At 39.2% G+C, this 18,405-nt stretch overlaps 1 protein-coding gene across 1 annotated transcript in view; it reads left to right on the top strand.

Annotated features, from left to right (window-relative positions):
* ST8SIA4 (ST8 alpha-N-acetyl-neuraminide alpha-2,8-sialyltransferase 4) overlaps positions 1-16,199 on the top strand; it is a 63,691-nt gene extending 47,492 nt beyond the window's left edge. Inside the window, exon 5 of the mRNA XM_075526820.1 lies at positions 14,966-16,199. Within this exon, the coding sequence (XP_075382935.1) occupies positions 14,966-15,248 (283 nt within the window). The 3' untranslated portion in view covers positions 15,249-16,199. The remainder of the gene's footprint in view (positions 1-14,965) is intronic.
* Positions 16,200-18,405: the final 2,206 nt, after the last annotated feature.

Genomic DNA, 18,405 nt, shown 5'->3' with positions numbered 1-18,405 from the left:
ACTGTCTCACATACAAGCACAGACATGCACACTATTACTCCTTTTTCTTCTTTTTCTCCATTATTTACTTACTTTGTTCTTTGTAATGACAACCAAAGCATGACAATGGCAAGTCAGGTCAAGCTGTTGCACTAACATCAGATTTGCAGTCATTCTTTCCTGATGAGTGTTAAACCCAACTTGTGCTACCAGGCAAGAGCTGGCACCTTTTCTCATGATCTCCCTTCTTGACAGATATGTCGTCTCTGATGAAAATCAAGGGACATCACTTTCAGTATTAAAAAAAAAATGTACTGTTGCTTTTTGAAGTACAGTAGGCCAGTTTTTAGTGGGAGATCTCAAAGAATTGCTCAAACATGCTAATTGCAGTCTCCAGGAAATATCTTGGAGACTGTTTCTGTTACCTTTGAAGTCAATAGTTGTCATTGGTTGTCATTGGGTGTCTCTTTGCATCTTAGTGTTTTCACTTTGCATCAGAAGGCATTTTTTAAGTAAATGTCCTGATCATTCTCTTTTACTGTTCTTTATGTCATGAAAGGGTCTTAAAACACGTGATTTTCAGGTTAAAATAAACTGGGACATTCCTGTGGCTCACCAAGTATGCCCCAACTCAGTCTGCAGTGAAAAAAACGTGTAATGGGTATGGTGTGGACATCCTGTAGTCAGCACCATCTGTCTTACCCTACGAAGCAACTCCTAATGGTCCCCACTGCTTGCTAATGTAGCCCTAGTCGTTGACTCCAGGGGAAGCAAAAACCCAGGTAACTTTCTTTGGGAACATTTTATGTACTCTTTTGCCCAGCCCACTCTGCTTTTGAGTGGTGATACAACTGTGGAGCATTGCAAGGCAGATACAATTCTAAAAAACAATTTTCTACCTTGCATTGTAGTATTGATTATGTTGTAGAAGTAAACAGAATACGGAGTAAAGACCCCACCAGTTCCCCCACCCCAAAAAAAAGAAAGCAAGCCTAGCTCTATGCTTCCATAGTGATGATCAATTTTAAGGTGGATTCTGTTATGAGGCATTCTGAGACCATGTGATTTGGCAGAAACTGTTGACTAAAAAATGTTAAGACTTTTTGTACAAGACAATATTACTTTTTGTAATTTTGTAACTTTTTTGTAATTTTACTTTTGCAAGTGTTTAAACTCACATAGCTTTTTTTTAATGTTTGACGCTGAAGTATTTATCCATCTGTTAGTATCTGACTTGAGAGACATTCTCTGTATATCAAGGAATACTCACATAAGAGTATAAACTATTTTATCAAGAAATCTCTTCTAGCAAGCTAATGGCGATAGCATTTTCAGACTGAAGTCAGTTCAAAACATTTGACAGGCCCGTAGCATGTCAATAACACTCAAATTCAAAGTGAATCAGTTTCCTCATTTGTAATCTCCTTGGCAATCCCATGTCCCTTATCTTTAACCAAGTTATTTTTGAACACAGTTATATCAGTGTGTAAGTCAATGTAGCCACTTAGTGTTACTTGTACAAAGGGTTACAGGGGTGGACCTTCACTGATATTGTCACTTAAAAGAAATCAGTATGTATTTTAGAAAAGGCTGTTGATGTACATGCAAAATAGATTTAGAAGTGCAGTAAACAATTTTATTTTTTGCTCTCAGGGTACCTGTACTCAGCTACTGTCAAAATAATGTTAATGATGGTATCCCTATGAATCACCAGATAAGTTATGTTGCCAGTTTGATCATTAGTATATTGCTCATGGAATGAAAGCTAAACATTTTCAATCACACCTTGGCTGTCTTTTGAAAAAAGATCACTTCCTTACTTTGACAAGTTTAGCGTTTTGGAAGCTGCATCAATTCTCTTTTCACAGAAGCACTTGAAGACATTTCTTAGTGCTATGTGTAACTTACTATTGCAAAAGAAAACATACACAGGCCTGGGCTAGTATCTCTGCACTCCTGTTCCTTCACTTAGCCTAAAGATTGAAATTTAATGTAAGATATTACATTACAGTCTGGTTCTTTATGGACCTTCTGGAAAAGGTTAGTACACTATTACTATTTACACTGATGGCAGCTATTCTCATCAGTGAAATCTAACGTGAACTAGCTGTTAAGTAATTTTCTTTCCCACATACAGTCTTTTTCAAGATAATTTCAATTGCTTTTTAAGAATATACATAGATAAGTATTCCAGCTGTTTCTGTGGGTTAATTGCAGAATTAATTGGATCATGTTGTCTTGAATAGCAATAAATGTGTATTGTTTATTGCTTAAATATGGTTTAATTTCTTTTTTGTTCTGTAAGGTTTGCAACTCCTGTTGCTTGAAATCTCTTCTGCGGGGGTTTACTATCTGCTGCTGGAACAAACCAAGTGAGGCTCAACTTCTTAAACAAGGATGGTGTTTCTAACAGAAACCTAGACATTTCTTTGAAATTTTAGAGCATCTTTTAAAAAGTTTTTCCTTTTTGACAAAGAGTTACTGCTTTACTTACTCTAGTAGGTTTTGAATGGCTTTATATTCATCTGGGTACATAGGCATTAACCAATTTCACAGATACAGTGTACCTCATAATAGTGTGAACATAAAAGAGCATTTACCAAAGTTTCATGGCTAAGTGAAGACAATGATCTGGCGTCAGTTGAAATACATTTTGTACAAGCAGTTTTGCATACAGGCATAAGTGTTTAGGGAGGCAGCTTGAATTTTTCTAAAATTTAGAATTTTGGTCATATGGTTTAACTTTTGTTCATGTTCTGGAAGGCCTTGGTCATGACAGCAGTGAACAGGGCGCCAGGTGCCTTAGTGCTAAGCTTTGCACAAGTGTGGACAGCGTGACCTTCTCACAGCCTTGTAAGAAGAGCTTGGGCTTGTAGGCGTGCTCTGAGGAGGCCCTGTGCCTGTTAAAAATCAGTTTGCGCACAGATGCACTGCTGTTTTCCTCCAGAGGTTACTTAAGCAGATGGGAGATGATGGCTCGCATTCTTCTTTTGTACTGCAGCACAGGCTACATAGCACCTGCAAAGGTTTAAATTTGCCTCCTCCCCCATCTGACCAGATTGAGGCCCATGTTTTCTGCAGTCATGCTCTGCCTCATATCTGTTGGGGGCTTTTCTGGGGAAATGAATATGTGGGCAATTTTGAAAGTCCTTGTTTATGAAGGAAGAATCAAGGACTCTGCAGCGTGGGCTTTTTATATTTTGAAACTAATGATGGTTTAACATAAAAAGCTGTTGTCATTGGTTCATCAAGGATTTAAGCATGGGTCTTTTCCTTTGGGTGAATGCTTTTATCAAATGGTTAAAGAGGTTTATTCATCCTGTGATTTCCTTCTAAACCAAGGTTAATAACTTCTTTTTTTATATGAAAACTGAAAGAGCTAGTGTGGCTTCAAATAAAAGTATTCTGATAGCTTGGAAATATTGCAGAAGTGGGACAGAAGTTGAGACATGTTCCCAGTCTTAAACATATCCTGTTAATTAGTCCTGAAGGCTTTCTCCTTCATATATAGGCCTTACTGCCCAGTCCTTCCAAATATTTTATAGGGCATGTGGCTTATGGTTGCGAAGGATTCCAGTTGTTGCACCAAAATCTTTTTATGTATGAGAAAAGAGTTCATAGGCTTAACTGCTCTTAACTTCAGCAAGTGTTTCTTAATTCACTGGCAACAGAAGGGCAATGTTATGCTGTATTTTGATAATTCTCTATCCTTGGCAAATCCTTTTCCTATTGAGGTGATTTTCCAAAAGTTGATTAAAGCTGCTTTGGGAGCAGATCATGCTAGAGCAATGGTGCAAAGCAGAATAGTCTCCTACACCAGGGAAGCTGAACCATTTTATTTTAAGACAGGTAAAATTGAGCTTTAATATATTCTTAATTATTTTGCCATAGCCAGTAAAGACTATGCTGACAGTGGTTAAAATTCTCTGCAGTGGCGCTAACACTGAATGGCAGCCTTCTGGCCATACTCTCATTTAGCTGTGGCAATGCAAGGTACGTAGCATGACTGTGTTCACCATTGATATCACTGGTCTTTTCTTTCTCTTTTAAGGAAGATTGCCAGGCAGAATCCAAACTCTTGACTGGTCCTTGAAATCTGCTTTATAAGCAAGAATTGAAGGGGTAAAGGAAAAAAACCCCAAACAAAAAACAACCCTTAACATTAATGTAGTGAATTAAGTTTGCTAAATAGCAAATGACAATTTTGGGGAATGTTTCAGCTCTTCATAAAGTGCATTATTGATTTTATTGAAGTGGATTTTGTGTATGCTATTTCAAAATATTGTACATTAAAAACTGTAAAGTAGATCTAACGCAAACACTCAGCAGTGTTTCCGTGCTGGCTGTCACACTCTCAATAACAACAAAGTTATTGTTCACACTTTAATTCTTTCACACTCTAGATTCCTTGTGCAGCCTCCTGCCTGTGGCGTATCTCAGTAGGAAAAGGGTGAATAATACATTTTTAATTAATACATTCACATAAATTGAGAAGGTCAGTTGAAGGGTTGTTCATGTCATTGATGTGATTAATCCCACTGAAGACATGAAAACACTAGCAAAGGCTTTATTCTTTCTGAGCTTGAGGAAGTTATTTTAGTTAACACCTTCTAGAGAAAGCTGATGCTGGGACTGAGAATATAAAGTGACTGTACTGGTGCCAGGTGCCAACACAGAAGCTTAGAAGAAAAGTTAGAGGAAATGTCAAGCGTTTACCCTGTGATATATGCTCCCACAGCCAGCAGCTTAGCAAACCCTTGAGAAGGGGCTTCATCTGCACCGCTGTGTTTGTAAAATTTAACAATTTTATCTTTTTAGTCAGTTGGCCATTGTCATCCAAAACATCATGTTGCAATGAATTCCACTGTTCAATGGCGTGTTGTATGAAAAAGTACTTGCATCTGTTTATTTTAGACGTAACACTGAATAACTCTACTGAGTGCATAGTTTTTATGTTACAGTGCTTATGTTAAAGTAGTAATTAAATCCCCATTTGCCTTCTTTACACACTACATAATTTGGGAGCTTTCTGCCGTATCCCCACTTAGTTGTCTCTTTTTCAAGCTACTCTGTTTACTCTCTCCTTGTACAGAAGTTACTTTATTCTTCTGATAACCTGTGTTGCTTTTTTCTGTGTCTTGTCCTGTTCCACAGTATTTTTTGAGAGTGTAATCAAGACAATATACATCCTCTAGCTTCTCCCACTGACACAGACACTATTGAGTAACTCTGAAATGTTTTGTCTTCTTTCTCACAATCTTTTTTCCCTACCTTATTTCTTATTAATGCTAATATTTTAACTTTTCAAATACCATATAAGATTTCTCAGAAAGCTCTTTTAAAAAATATTCTCTCCATGTAATGACTGTAGAAAGAACAGAATTTCAGTGACAGGCAAGTGTGTATGAGTGGGTTTACTTGGAGATCAGCTTGCCACTCAATGACTAGAGCTTAGTATATAATCTTTCAGAGTGATTCAGGGTTATAACATATAACAGTCTAGGAGGTTCCTAGAGCGTGTGGCAGATAACTTCCTGACACAGCTGGTGAGCGAGCCAACTAGGGAAGGTGCCCCGCTGGACCTCTTGTTCACGAACAGAGAAGGACTTGTGAGCCATGTGATGGTTGGAGGCTGTCTTGGGCAGAGCGATCACGAAATGATAGAGTTTTTGATACTTGGAGAAGCAGCAACGGGGGTCAGCAAAACTGCCACTTTAGACTTCCGGAGGGCGGACTTCGGCCTGTTTAGGAGACTGGTCAAGAGAGTTCCCTGGGAGGCAGCCCTTACGGGCAAAGGAGTCCAGGAAGGCTGGACATTCTTTAAGGAGGAAGTCCTAAAGGCACAAGAGCGGGCTGTCCCCAGGTGCCGAAAGATGAGCCACCGAGGAAGAAGACCGCCGTGGCTGACTAGAGAGCTCTGGCTCGAACTCAGGAAAAAGAGGAGAGTCTATGACCTCTGGAAGAAGGGGCGGGCAACTCAGGAAGACTACAAAGGTGTAGCGAGGCTGTACAGGGAGAAAATTAGAAGGGCCAAAGCTGAGCTAGAGCTCAATCTGGCTGCTGCTGTAAAAGACAACAAAAACCACTTCTTCAAATACATTAGCAGCAAAAGGAGAGCCAAGGAAAATCTCTAGCCCCTAGTAGACGGCGGAGGGAACACAGTGATCCAGCATGAGGAAAAGGCTGAGTAACTTAATGCCTTCTTTGCCTCAGTCTTTAATAGCAGGGCCAATTGTTCCCTGGGTACCCAGCCCCCCGAGTGAGAAGATAGGGATGGGGACCAGAATGGAGCCCCAGTAATCCAGGGGGAAATGGTTAGTGACCTGCTACACCACTTAGACACTCACAAGTCTATGGGGCCTGATGAGATCCACCCGAGAGTACTGAAGGAGCTGGCAGATGTGCTCACCAAGCCCCTTTCCATCATTTACCAGCAGTCCTGGCTAACTGGGGAGGTCCCTGCTGACTGGAGATGAGCTAATGTGACGCCCATCTTCAAGAAGGGCCGGAAGGAGGACCTGGGGAACTACAGGCCTGTCAGCCTGACCTCGGTGCCGGGGAAGCTGATGGAGCAGATCATCCTGAGCGCTATAACACGGCATATAGAGAATAACTAAGGGATCAAGCCCAGCCAGCATGGGTTTCGGAAAGGCAGGTCCTGCTTGACCAACCTGATCTACTTCTATGACAAGGTGACCCACCTAGTGGATGAGGGAAAGGCTGTGGATGTTGTCTATCTAGACTTCAGTAAAGCCTTTGACACAGTTTCCCACAGCATTCTCCTGGAGAAACTGGCTGCTCAGGGCTTGGACGGGTATACTCTTCGCTGGGTAAAGAACTGGCTGGATGGCCGGGCCCAAAGAGTGGTGGTGAATGGAGTTTACTCCAGTTGGCGGCCCGTCACAAGTGGTGTTCCCCAGGGCTCTGTGTTGGGGCCAGTTCTGTTTAACATCTTTATCAATGATCTGGACGAAGGGATCGAGTGCACTCTCAGTAAGTTTGCAGGTGACACCAAGTTGTGTGGGAGTGTTGATCTGCTGGAGGGTAGGAAGGCTCTTCAGAGGGACCTGGACAGGCTGGATCGATGGGCCGAGGTCAATTGTATGAGGTTTAACAAGGCCAAGTGCAAGGTCCTGCACTTGGGCCACAGCAACCCCATGCAACGCTACAGGCTTGGGGAAGAGTGGCTGGAAAGCTGCCTGGCAGAGAAGGACCTGGGGGTGTTTGTTGACAGCCGCCTGAATATGAGCCAGCAGTGTGCCCAGGCGGCCAAGAAAGCCAATGGCATCCTGGCTTGTATCAAAAATAGCGTGGCGAGCAGGACTAGGGAAGTGATTGTGCCCCTGTACTCGGCACTGGTGAGGCCGCACCTTGAATACTGTGTTCAGTTTTGGGCCCCTCACTACAAGAGAGACATTGAGGTGCTGGAGCGTGTCCAGAGAAGGGCAACGAAGCTGGTGAAGGGTCTGGAGCAGAAGTCTTATGAGGAGCGGCTGAGGGAGCTGGGATTGTTTAGCCTGGAGAAAAGGAGGCTGAGGGGAGACCTTATTGCTCTCTACAACTACCTGAAAGGAGGTGGTAGAGAGGTGGGGGTCGGTCTCTTCTCCCAGGTAACAAGTGATAGGACAAGAGGAAATGGTCTCAAGTTGCCCCAGGGGAGGTTTAGACTGGATATTAGGAAATTTTACTTCACTGAAAGGGTTATCAAGCATTGCAACAGGCTGCCCAGTGAAGTAGTTGAGTCGCCATCCCTGGAGGTATTTAAAGGATGTTTGGATGAGGTGCTTAGAAACATGGTGTAGTGGTGGTCTTGGTAGTGTTAGGTTTATGGTTGGACTCGATGATCTTAAAGGTCTTTTCCAACCTATACGATTCTGTGATTCTGTGATTCTATGATATGTTTCCTCAGATTCAGTCCTGTCCAGAGAAGGGAGTTAAAAATCCATTGAAATTACACAACCAGACTCTGATCTTATTTATACTTAGAAATCCTATAGAAATTGCAGATATGGCAAATAAAGATGTTAAATATGCCAAATTAGCTGATATTTGAATGTAGCCCATTATATCGGTTTTCCTTGTCTGAGACAACATATATCATTTTGAGTACAGCCTTGGGAAAGCACATCTCATGTTTTAATCTAGTTAGAAGTCATCTATTCCACAGTAGCAGAGTAAACAATTGTCATTTTAATTCCCCAGTATCCATTTAATGTAATTATTATCAGCATCAGTTGTTGTATATATTAGTCATTGTAATAGAGTCTTGTCAGAAGATCATTCTAACATTAACTATTTTTAAAACAGATGTCTATGTTTTTATGTGTTTACTTTAATTTTTGTCAATAGCTGCAAGAAATCATTGTCTGGTAGCAACAGGCTATTCAATTAACATTTCTTCTGCAATCATGCTAATAGTGATAGATTCAGTTTTTATAAATGTAAAGGTATCTTGCTAGATACAGGTGAAAGTCCGGTGGTTTTGACAGTAGGTTTAACCATAGGTGATAATTTTGATCTGGCAGAAACGGTCAGTATTTTTAAAGGCCAAAATATTGAGGTTCTGTAAACACTAAGACAAATGTAAGTGTCAAAGCAATCTTTTAACAGTGATTATGCATGTAAAAAATTGGTGTATCTCATATTCATCAGGGCAGACTTTTACATTTAATTGCTCTTCTTACAGTTTTCAGCTGTGGAAGGAGTTTTTCCAGTCATACTCCTTTCCTTCATGGTTCCATTTGTTTTTCCAGGTCACTACAAATCATATCAATTTACTGCTGACACAAGGCTTAAAACCAATATACAGTGCACCTGATTTGTAACTTGTACTGCATTGTAACTCTTTCAGAGCCCGGTGGTGAAGAATTGGTTACAACTATTGAAGTGTTGTACCAGTGACTGGGGGCAATCATTTTGCCAGAAGGTTACTCCTGATCAAAGAAGGAATGCTGTATATTATATTTTGCTCACACTCTGTTTTTCATTTGGTTTCACTTTATTTCAAATATCTTTCATGAGAGGTTGAGTTAAATAGTTTGAGGTCAGCTGTGGTTAAGAAAAGATGAATGTTGGTGGGGATTGAAAGACACGGTAAAATGTTAAAAAAAAAAAGGAAGTATACTCAAATGTATATTTATAAATATAAAAGTGTATTTAGAAGTCCAAAGCTCAAGTAGACTGAGAGTTTGTTGACATCAACAGAAACAAATTCTTAAATTCTTACTTTCCAATGTAATCCCATTGATTCTGATGGAGGTACAGCAAGTGCGGGACTGGAGGTTCCTGGCAGAGCAAAGTTTTCTGATTTCTGCTTCTTTACTTGAAGTAGAAGGCGTTCTTGCAGCTCCTGGGATGGCAAGAATTGGCATGTAAATATCTCAAATTACAAACATGTTACAATGAAGGTATCTGTAGTTTGCCCTTTTGATTTGTATGCAGTTTATGACCAGTTCTAACCTCCACATGCACCTCTGAAGAAGTACCACCTTAAGAGTTTTTGCCAGCCTCCACAGGCAATTCTCTGCATAACTTACATTTCCGGTTTGTTAAATTGTATCTTTTTTTTTTTTTTTTCCCTCAAATCTGTCAGGCTTATTTTGTATTTTCAGTCTTATCCTCTACTTTCCACCCATGATATGTGCACCTTTCTATTGATGGAGAACTACTGATGTCTACTGATTATAGTTTTCAAATCAGTTTTTCTCCTAGATAGTGGGAAACTGTGATATTTTACTACAAAGTCATGTTTTTTAGGTTGCTTATGGTAGTACAAAAATAAGCTTCCACAAGAAAATGTCAAAATCTTTTCATTTCTAACAGTAGCAATTAGAATTTATTGTTTGTTGTCCCTGTGAAAAAGAAAAGAACATGATTTTACCTGGCAAAGATAAGACCTTTTTAAAGGGGACTTGCTTCACGAAGACACAGTTGTGCACTTATTACTAAGTTTAGCTGGTAAAATAACTGAGCATTTTATAAACATCCTATACTTTGTGTATGAGGGGAGAGCACTGGATGTCATATACCTCAGTGGCAGCAAGGCTTTTGGCACTGTCTCTCACAATATTCTTGCATCCAGGTTAGGATATTGTGGTCTGGATGACTGGATAACTAGATGGGTCAAAGTCTAGCCAGGTGGTTGGGCTGGATGCATAGGCCAACAGGAGCCTTATGAAATTCAGCAGGGACAAATGTGAAGTCCCATACCTGCGAAGTGGTAACCCTTGCAGCAGTACAGGCTGGGGGCTGACTGAGTGGCTGGGATCAGGTCTGCTGGAAGGAACCTGGACATCTTGCTGCCTGGCAGACAGCAAGAAGAGCACAAGGCATCAGTGCTCCCTGGCAGCAAAGGGCCAAAAACATCTGGCGCTGTATTGTCAGGAGCGTAGCTGGTCAAGTGAGGAAAGTGATTGCCCGCCTCTACTCAGCACTTTTTAGACCACATCTGGAGCACTGTGCCCTGTTTTGGGCCCCCCTAATACAGGAAAGATATTGGCCACCTGAAGCAAGTTGAGCTGGGGGCTACAGAGATTGTTGGGCTGGAGCGCAGGCCCTGTCAGCAGTGGCTGAGGGACCTTACTTTGAGAAAGAGGTTGGACTAGAGATCTACTGACGTCCCTTCCAACCTGAATGATCCTGTGATTCTGGTAAAAGTCATTACTGAGATGTTTCGTTTTTATACCCATGTTTTATATACCTATTTGAAATAAAATTATTTTATCTAATAAATAAGTCTTTCTCCTTTACCCTAGTTTTTATTATTATCTTAGTAAAGATAAAGAAGATTCTTTGCCAAAAATTACATTTGTACATACAGAATATTAAAACATGCAAGTCTTTTATTCATGGTGTGGAACTACATGTAAGAACTAGGTTTCAGTAAGATAATAGCATTAAAAAGAAAGGAAAAAATATTTTCTTTATGCCTAAAGCATCAGAAAGTATTAAAATAATGCTGACACAAATCCATTATTGACAATACTCATCTCCAGTCTTAACAGAAATACTGAAATATGTCTTTGATTATTTTCATTTTTATATGAAACATACAGTGAAACATGCAGGAGATCACTGTACAAATTTTAAAATTATGTGAAATTTCTTTGAAATGTGTATGCCCACTAAAAAGAAAGGATTGTAGAAAAGAGATCCATGTGGGACTGGATGAAAGAGAAGGTCTACAGGTGTGTGGCCATGACTTACTACATAATATCTCTGAGGCAGGTAAAAAGGTTTTGGAGGCAAAGGATTTGGGATGGGTTGCTGAGGTGAAAATAGGCAGCATAATATTAGAAGAAAGGAGTATGAGCAGAAGGGCCTAGAAAGCCAGTACCTGCTTGAGCATACCTTCTTTTCATGGAAGAGAGAGTTTTAGCAGTCCCCTGCTATCAGCACGGTGTCCTTTAATCTTATGGTGTATTGTGCTATTTATAGTTACCTGTTGCAATCCTGATAATTATTAAGTGTAATGTTATAAAAATCAAATACATGAACTTGTCTAAATTAATTAAATACTGAACTGGCCTTCCTTTAATTTCAGATAGTTCAACATACTCTCTATTCTTGCATGGCCTTCCTTTCATTTCAGATAGTTCAACATACTCTCTAATCTTGCATGGGGGTTTTTTGTGTTTAGTGGTGCTGTGTTTTTCACTTACCACTGGAGGTTTACTTTTAAGTTCTGAGTATTAAGCTGAAAGTCATGATATATTGCCAATGTCTTTACTAAGTTACTGTCAGCCATGTAATTAAAAGTAATTTGAAGTGAGATCTGTTTGAATTCAAGCTACTTAACTTCAAGTCATCAATGTTGTAGAAATTAAGTGTGTTTACATGTTGGCACATTTTGATAAATTCAGTAGTCTGCTCTACAGTATGGCCCCACAAAGGAGTTGTTTTATCACGGCTATCAAGAGAACAAGTGACTGGAGCACTGTAGTGGTGCACTGTGTGGATGCAGCCTTCCACTTCTGGGCTTAATAGTGATGCTTAAATAGCAGACTCCATTTTCTAATATGGCAAGATGCACCTATTCCTTTGTCAATTAAGCTTATTTCTCTATCCAGCCTGAAAATCAGGAATTGGTCATAGGTGAAGATCTAGAGATTAGTTATGAGAAACAAGAGATTCTCTTTTGGATCTGTGGTAAGTTGCTTCCCTGACATTGTAATCTTAGTTAAACAGAAAATGAGTGCATCCCAGATAAATAGGTAAGAAGGGTATGTTTAGGCTTAAAACTATACTTACAACAAAACTCCAGAAACTGAAAGCAGATGCAAAAATGCTCATTGCTTAAAGCATTTACATCAATCAGTCTCTAAAAACCAGCCTTAACCAAGTTTCATATTAGAGTAGCAACTTGAGTGACTAAGACAACACATATATTTCAGGACCAAAATCACAAAGACTACTTAGCACCACACAACCAATTTTATCAATTCAAGCAGAGTTTGGGAGCCAGGGATTTGCAGAGATCAAATGATCTGCAGGAAGCTTCAGCACGGAGCACTGAATGCCTTGTAACTGTTTCATTCATTGCATTACTTGTGTTGTTTCATCTGAAGTCCAATTGATCCCAAGTTGCAAAATTTTATAGTAAGTACAGCAAGTACCATGTTCTGAGTACAGAGTTTTGATATCTTTTTCATTTTTAAGAGAAACCATTTAAACTTCCCTTTTGTATGATACCTGAAAATGACAAGCAAAAGAAAAGATTTGCTTTTATATTCTAAAATTGAGAGGCTCTGTATTACATGTTATTCCTTCATTACATACTTATTCCTGTACAGAAACTCTTAAGTAAGAAGATGAAGTGTCCTTTTCAAATATTTAGATCCACCTTTTTACTATTAATTTCATTCTCTGCCATGATCATCCTATTCCTGGAAGGCTGAAATTCAGCTGGGATGATAGCAATTGTGCTGTGTAGTACCAGATGCATCAGGTTTGATTGCTGTTTGGCTAGAGACACTCATGTAGATTGCTGACTGCATGTGATTACAGGCGGTACCGACGTTTGAAGAGACAAGTACCAGTTTCTACAAAAATTAAATAATTAATTTTTATCTTTTAATCTTTTTTGCTGTATCTGTGATATGAAGTGCCAAAAGTGGTCCGATTTGTTTCTTCAATAACTTTTCTATAAGCAAACATTTTAAAAAAATTTCTAGAATTGGAGTTTCTCCTTTGGCTTGTCTTGTTTTAAAATGTTGCAGTTTCTCAGAGTAGGAAGCAAACTACTTAGCATCTTATCTCAGAAACCTCTGTCTGAAAACTCAGGTTTATGAAAAAAATGAAAAAATTATATGCAATACATTTGTCATTTGTACATGTAACCACTCCCCATTGCATTTGCTTCTTAAATATGCTTTTTACCATCCTGTTTTTTACAGCCAAACAAAATTCTGAGTCATTCCCTCTCTTGGCTTTAGAAGAGCAATCACTTAGCCTAGAACTGCTTTCTGCTTTCAGAGTCCTTCAGCTTTCGAAAAAGAAACTGAGTACAAAAAAAAATTATCTTTCACATGCATATGTATCTGCGATTCAAAGACATCAGCCTTTAGGCCCTATGGTTTTGGCAAAGAGTGAAACTGAAAAGTCCAGTTTCAATGGGATGGTTACTTTTAATTCTGCACAGCATCTGATGCTTTTAAGACACTTTAAGCTTTGATTAAAGACATATTTTTGCTATCCTGTCTCATAGTGGTGGGTGGGATGTTCCTCCTGCTACACCGCTAAATGCCTTTAAAGCAATCTGGTTGTATACTCAGAGTTCCAACCCAGCACAAGGCTAACTCTGGTCTGATGAGGCTTATCTCCCTTGACCCCCTGTCTAGGCTATGGTGGAAACAATTCACAGACTACAACAAACAAGAATATAGAGATCCAATGCAATGATTCACGTTTGTGTGGTAACGCTCTGTAACAACTTGCTTATGTCCCTCACTTGCGGCCACTTGTTCCTACAGTTTGACCAGTACAACTGTGTGCGTGGCTGCTGTTTATCTGAACCAGCAGAATGATCACGTTTAAGTTTCTAAATACCCATTTTCATTTCATAAAGTACTAACAAGCTTTACATTGAATCAGGCTTGGGAGAAGCGTTTTAGCAGTAATAGGCTGGCACTATTTTAATGAAGTTTTATTTTTAAAGATTGGGGTTGTAAAACAATGTTGGTGGCAGATTTTGAAGGTACCAATGTGAGCTATGTGCCAGAATCCAGTTCAGTTCCCATGTTTCTTCTGCACCTACCCACCATTTGCCTCTTTGAAAACACTCTGCAGCTTCTAAACCTACAACCGGACACGTTGTTACTGGCTCAGGAAAACTTGCATAGCTTCAGTCAGATCTGTGTACTGTTGAGTACAAAACAAAACCTTTTTAAAATTATTAGTGTAAGATTCTGCTTTTCTGGAGATGGCTGTTAGCAAACGGGGAGCTTTACATACTTACTCACAAGCGAAGTAATTCAAGCTTCACTTCTGTTTACTTCTGAAAGTTACATTCTTAACGTGTTATGTTTATTACTTCCATTTCCTTTCTATTTAGACAAGCAATCTGTGAAGTAATCACTAGGCCAATCAAATATTCAGTGTAGGGCTGACTTGATGAAGTGAATTGGATACTGCAAGAGGTCAAAGTTCATAGCAAGAGACTGTTCCCTGATCTGGCTGAGGAGGTTAACTGCAGTTTTCTAGCATTTGCAAGGCATTGTGACTTCTTGTTAGGGTTAAAGCCTGAACTAAGAACCTTAGTTGGCCAGCTTTTCTTCAGCACTGTATTAAATAAGATCTCACTTTTCTTCTAGGTGGAATAAAGGTGTGCCAAAACAGTGTCATCATTTATGATCTCAGTTTAGAGAGAAGAAGGAAACTTGGGTTTTTATAGTGTAAAATGAATGCATAATAGATAAAATAAGTATACAGGATTTATTCACATGAAGTTGTATGAAAGTTTCTTAATGTACTTTTTCTTTCTTTGCAGCTACTGGCTGACAAACAAGGTCCACATTAAACGACCCAGCACTGGTCTCCTCATGTATACACTTGCCACCAGATTTTGTGATGAAATTCACCTATATGGATTTTGGCCATTCCCAAAGGATTTACATGGAAAACCAGTCAAGTATCATTATTATGATGATCTGAAGTATCGGTACTTCTCTAATGCTAGTCCTCATAGGATGCCATTAGAGTTTAAAACGTTGTATGTATTACATAACAGAGGAGCACTTAAATTAACAACAGGGAAATGCGTACAGCAATAAAGCACATGTAAAGTACAATAAGAAGTACAGAATACACACTTCATCATAAAGATGTTGTAGAATGGCAATGGGATCCCAGTGAGGATATGTTTCAATACCCACTAAGCCATTGGAAAAAGGAATTTTATCAGAAGTACATAACCAGCTATTACACCTGTAAAGTGCTATATAACTAAGCTATCTTGACTGCAAGGGTTCAAGTAAGTGCCACTTTCCCTAAGAACCAAGCTTGAATGTATAATCAGTAGTGTTTACAGGATCCAGTGACACATTCATCATGAATTAAAGAAGAAAAATATAGCCTGCTTACTGCTGACTTGCCACTGTGGTCAGACAGCCCACAGAAGAAATCCCCAGTGGGTGGAATATTTTGTTAAGCAAATAAACCAGGCTTTGGCAGAAGATATAGTGATGGAAACAAGTAGAGAAAGTGAAGTCCATAAGATCAAACAAATCAGTAAATGCCTTCAGTCAGAGGACTGTTTCTGATCTTGTATTATAACCTCAGCTTTTGTTGCTGTTTTTCTTATTGCTGTTGATTGGGTTTTGTTGCTTTTGAGTATTGGAGCCCTTAAAGGATTTTGAGGATGTTATGAATAATTAAAAGTATATATCTTACGGGATTGTCTTAGGAAAAAAAATCATAAGGGTGGGAGGGTGGAGGGAAACATCAAATATTTTATCAATTGTTGTTGTATTGTATCCTGCTGTCACACAACCCTTAACATCCCAATTGTTTTTCTAGCTACCACTGTCAATACCCACTACATGGAACCACTCAGAGGTCATTTTGATCCATTTTTAAAGAGAAGTTTTTCTGTTGTGTTCAGATTTGAAGACATACAAGAAGGTGCCCTTATTCTTGGTACCAAAGATTAGTCTTATATACTTTTTTTCCTTTCCTTGAATAAATGGTGTAGACTTAGTATGATGTTTCTTTACTGCTGAAGGGAACATCTCAAAGCAAAGCTTCTTTAGTGACTTTGCATATAGCATTTCATTCTTCAGAAAAATCTGCAGGAGTAAAGAAATTATTTCATACATTCAAATATATATATATATATATACACAATTTTTATTCCTGGTTAAAAGTAAGACACAGAGTCTAAAGGAACTCAGGTGACATTGGAACACATCTAAAGAAAAAAAAACCTAGCCAATTAAATGGAAAATAAAAGAACTGTAGATCAAACGGTTCTTTTAAAACTTAAATTTCTAATAGTGTTGGATGATATCTCTCTAATATACCTCTTTTCTATCAGCTTGATGTTCTGATGTGTAATTGACCTGAAGGGACACGTAATTTGCTTAGGGACATGGTATAGTGGTGGTCTTGGTAGTGTTAGGTTTATGGTTGGACTTGATGATCTTAAAGGTCTTTTCCAACCTATACGATTCTGTGATTCAGAATAACACAGAGCTGTGCGCTCAGAAAAATCTCACAGTGATTTTTCTCAGCATCGGTCTTGTTTATCGATGAAAGCAAGAATTCTTTCATTCTCATCTTTCAAAAAAGAGAACAAGAAATTACAGGAGGGTAGGACAGGGTGGAGTGTCAGTACAGCATATACTAAGATACAAAACCTGTCTGCACATGGTATGTTTTACCGCTAATGGAGCAGGCAAATCAAGGACACCATGGTTTCACCACTTTCATGTCCGGCTAGGCTAAAGAGGAGGCATGCAGATACAATGTATGGGTATTTTCTTGTCATGTTTTCAGCTCTACGTTAGGTCCTCATCTCCAAATATGATATTCAGTGTATCTATGGAATTTTTAAATACCTTGAGCAATTTATATGTAGCACAATACTCACAAATATCTACTAGCTAAAAGTGCCATTTATTACCCATTTTTCCTCTTAAGTTCACATGTATTTCATCATGCATGACTAGACGTCTGTGATTATGCAAATTTAGTAGCTAAATCTCTGCCTTGCAGACAGTTTTGCCAAAAGTTGATGGGAAATATAAAGTCATTCTCCTATATCTAAGACACAGTAGCATCTTTCCTTAGTCACCAGTCTCTCCTACCCAGGACAGTTTAATTTGGCTATATGCTCGGGTGTGGGACATTGTCCTAACGTGATCACCACTGAAACAAGGCATCACGAGAAACTAAACAGCAGTACAGACTGGAATGTTGTTGATAAGCCAGAGGGTGCTATTTGTACACTGTGTAAACTTGCAGTTTAAGACAATGTTATTTCCTTGATGAAAGGTGGGCATATTCCTGTTCTTTCTGTTCAGGTTTTGCTGCTGTTGATCTTTTAAAACATATTTCATATACATTGAGAGAATTTCTATTGAGATAAAGAATTCACAGGTGCGAGTCTCACTGAAGCTCAGAGAAGCATCTGTTTAGCTTTATCTTTTCTTCTGGGAATGTCTTCTCTTCTTCTCTCTAGTGTGAGGCCGTCAACAAAAAGGGAATTCAAGTAGACTAAAATATTAACTGATAGGTGATTCTTTTTCACCTCAGGGAAGGTTTTAATACACCAATTGATTATTTCTCTGAGATAAAAGTAGAAGGAAACACTCTAATTCCTATGGTAATTTAAAAAAATTATTTGTGTAATTGAAAAAGTGAAAACAATGAGATGTAAGTAGGAAGACAGATGAGAAAATTTGTTTTTGGAAGTCAGCAGGTGAAGAAGAATTTGGCCTGAGCCTGTTTTGCAAGCTTCACATTTGATTGTCTGTGAGCGAAGTTGACTTCAGTACACAAGCCATGGAGTCCCAATTTTTACCCTATCACTGAATCTGATAGAACAGGGTGATACAGGGCAAGGTTTCTCCAACTTGGTTTGGCACAAGGCATGACAGTAGCACCTACTTCCAAGACAACAGAGTTTGCCCATACCTTCTCAAAACTGGGCCTTAACCTCATCTCCTGCAGGCTTTCCACCTTCAATACTGCATACTTCTGGCACCATGAGCCATGGTCTCATGGCTCTCTACTGTCATCCACACTCATCCTTCTCATAGTACTCTTCTCTGAAACTGGCACCCAGGTGCGTCTCCCTACCAAAAGCATAGGACTCCCCCCTAACCTGTCTCCTGTCTCACCTGCTTCAGCTTTATCCTGAGCTGAAGTGTAATAAAGTGAGTGGTAGGTTTCAAACCATCCTCTGGGCAAGTAGCAGTTGTTGTCTTT

This window comes from Mycteria americana, chromosome Z (genome assembly GCF_035582795.1).
Source record: "Mycteria americana isolate JAX WOST 10 ecotype Jacksonville Zoo and Gardens chromosome Z, USCA_MyAme_1.0, whole genome shotgun sequence".
Lineage (NCBI taxonomy): Eukaryota > Metazoa > Chordata > Aves > Ciconiiformes > Ciconiidae > Mycteria > Mycteria americana.
This window is presented reverse-complemented; position numbering and strand designations above follow the sequence as displayed.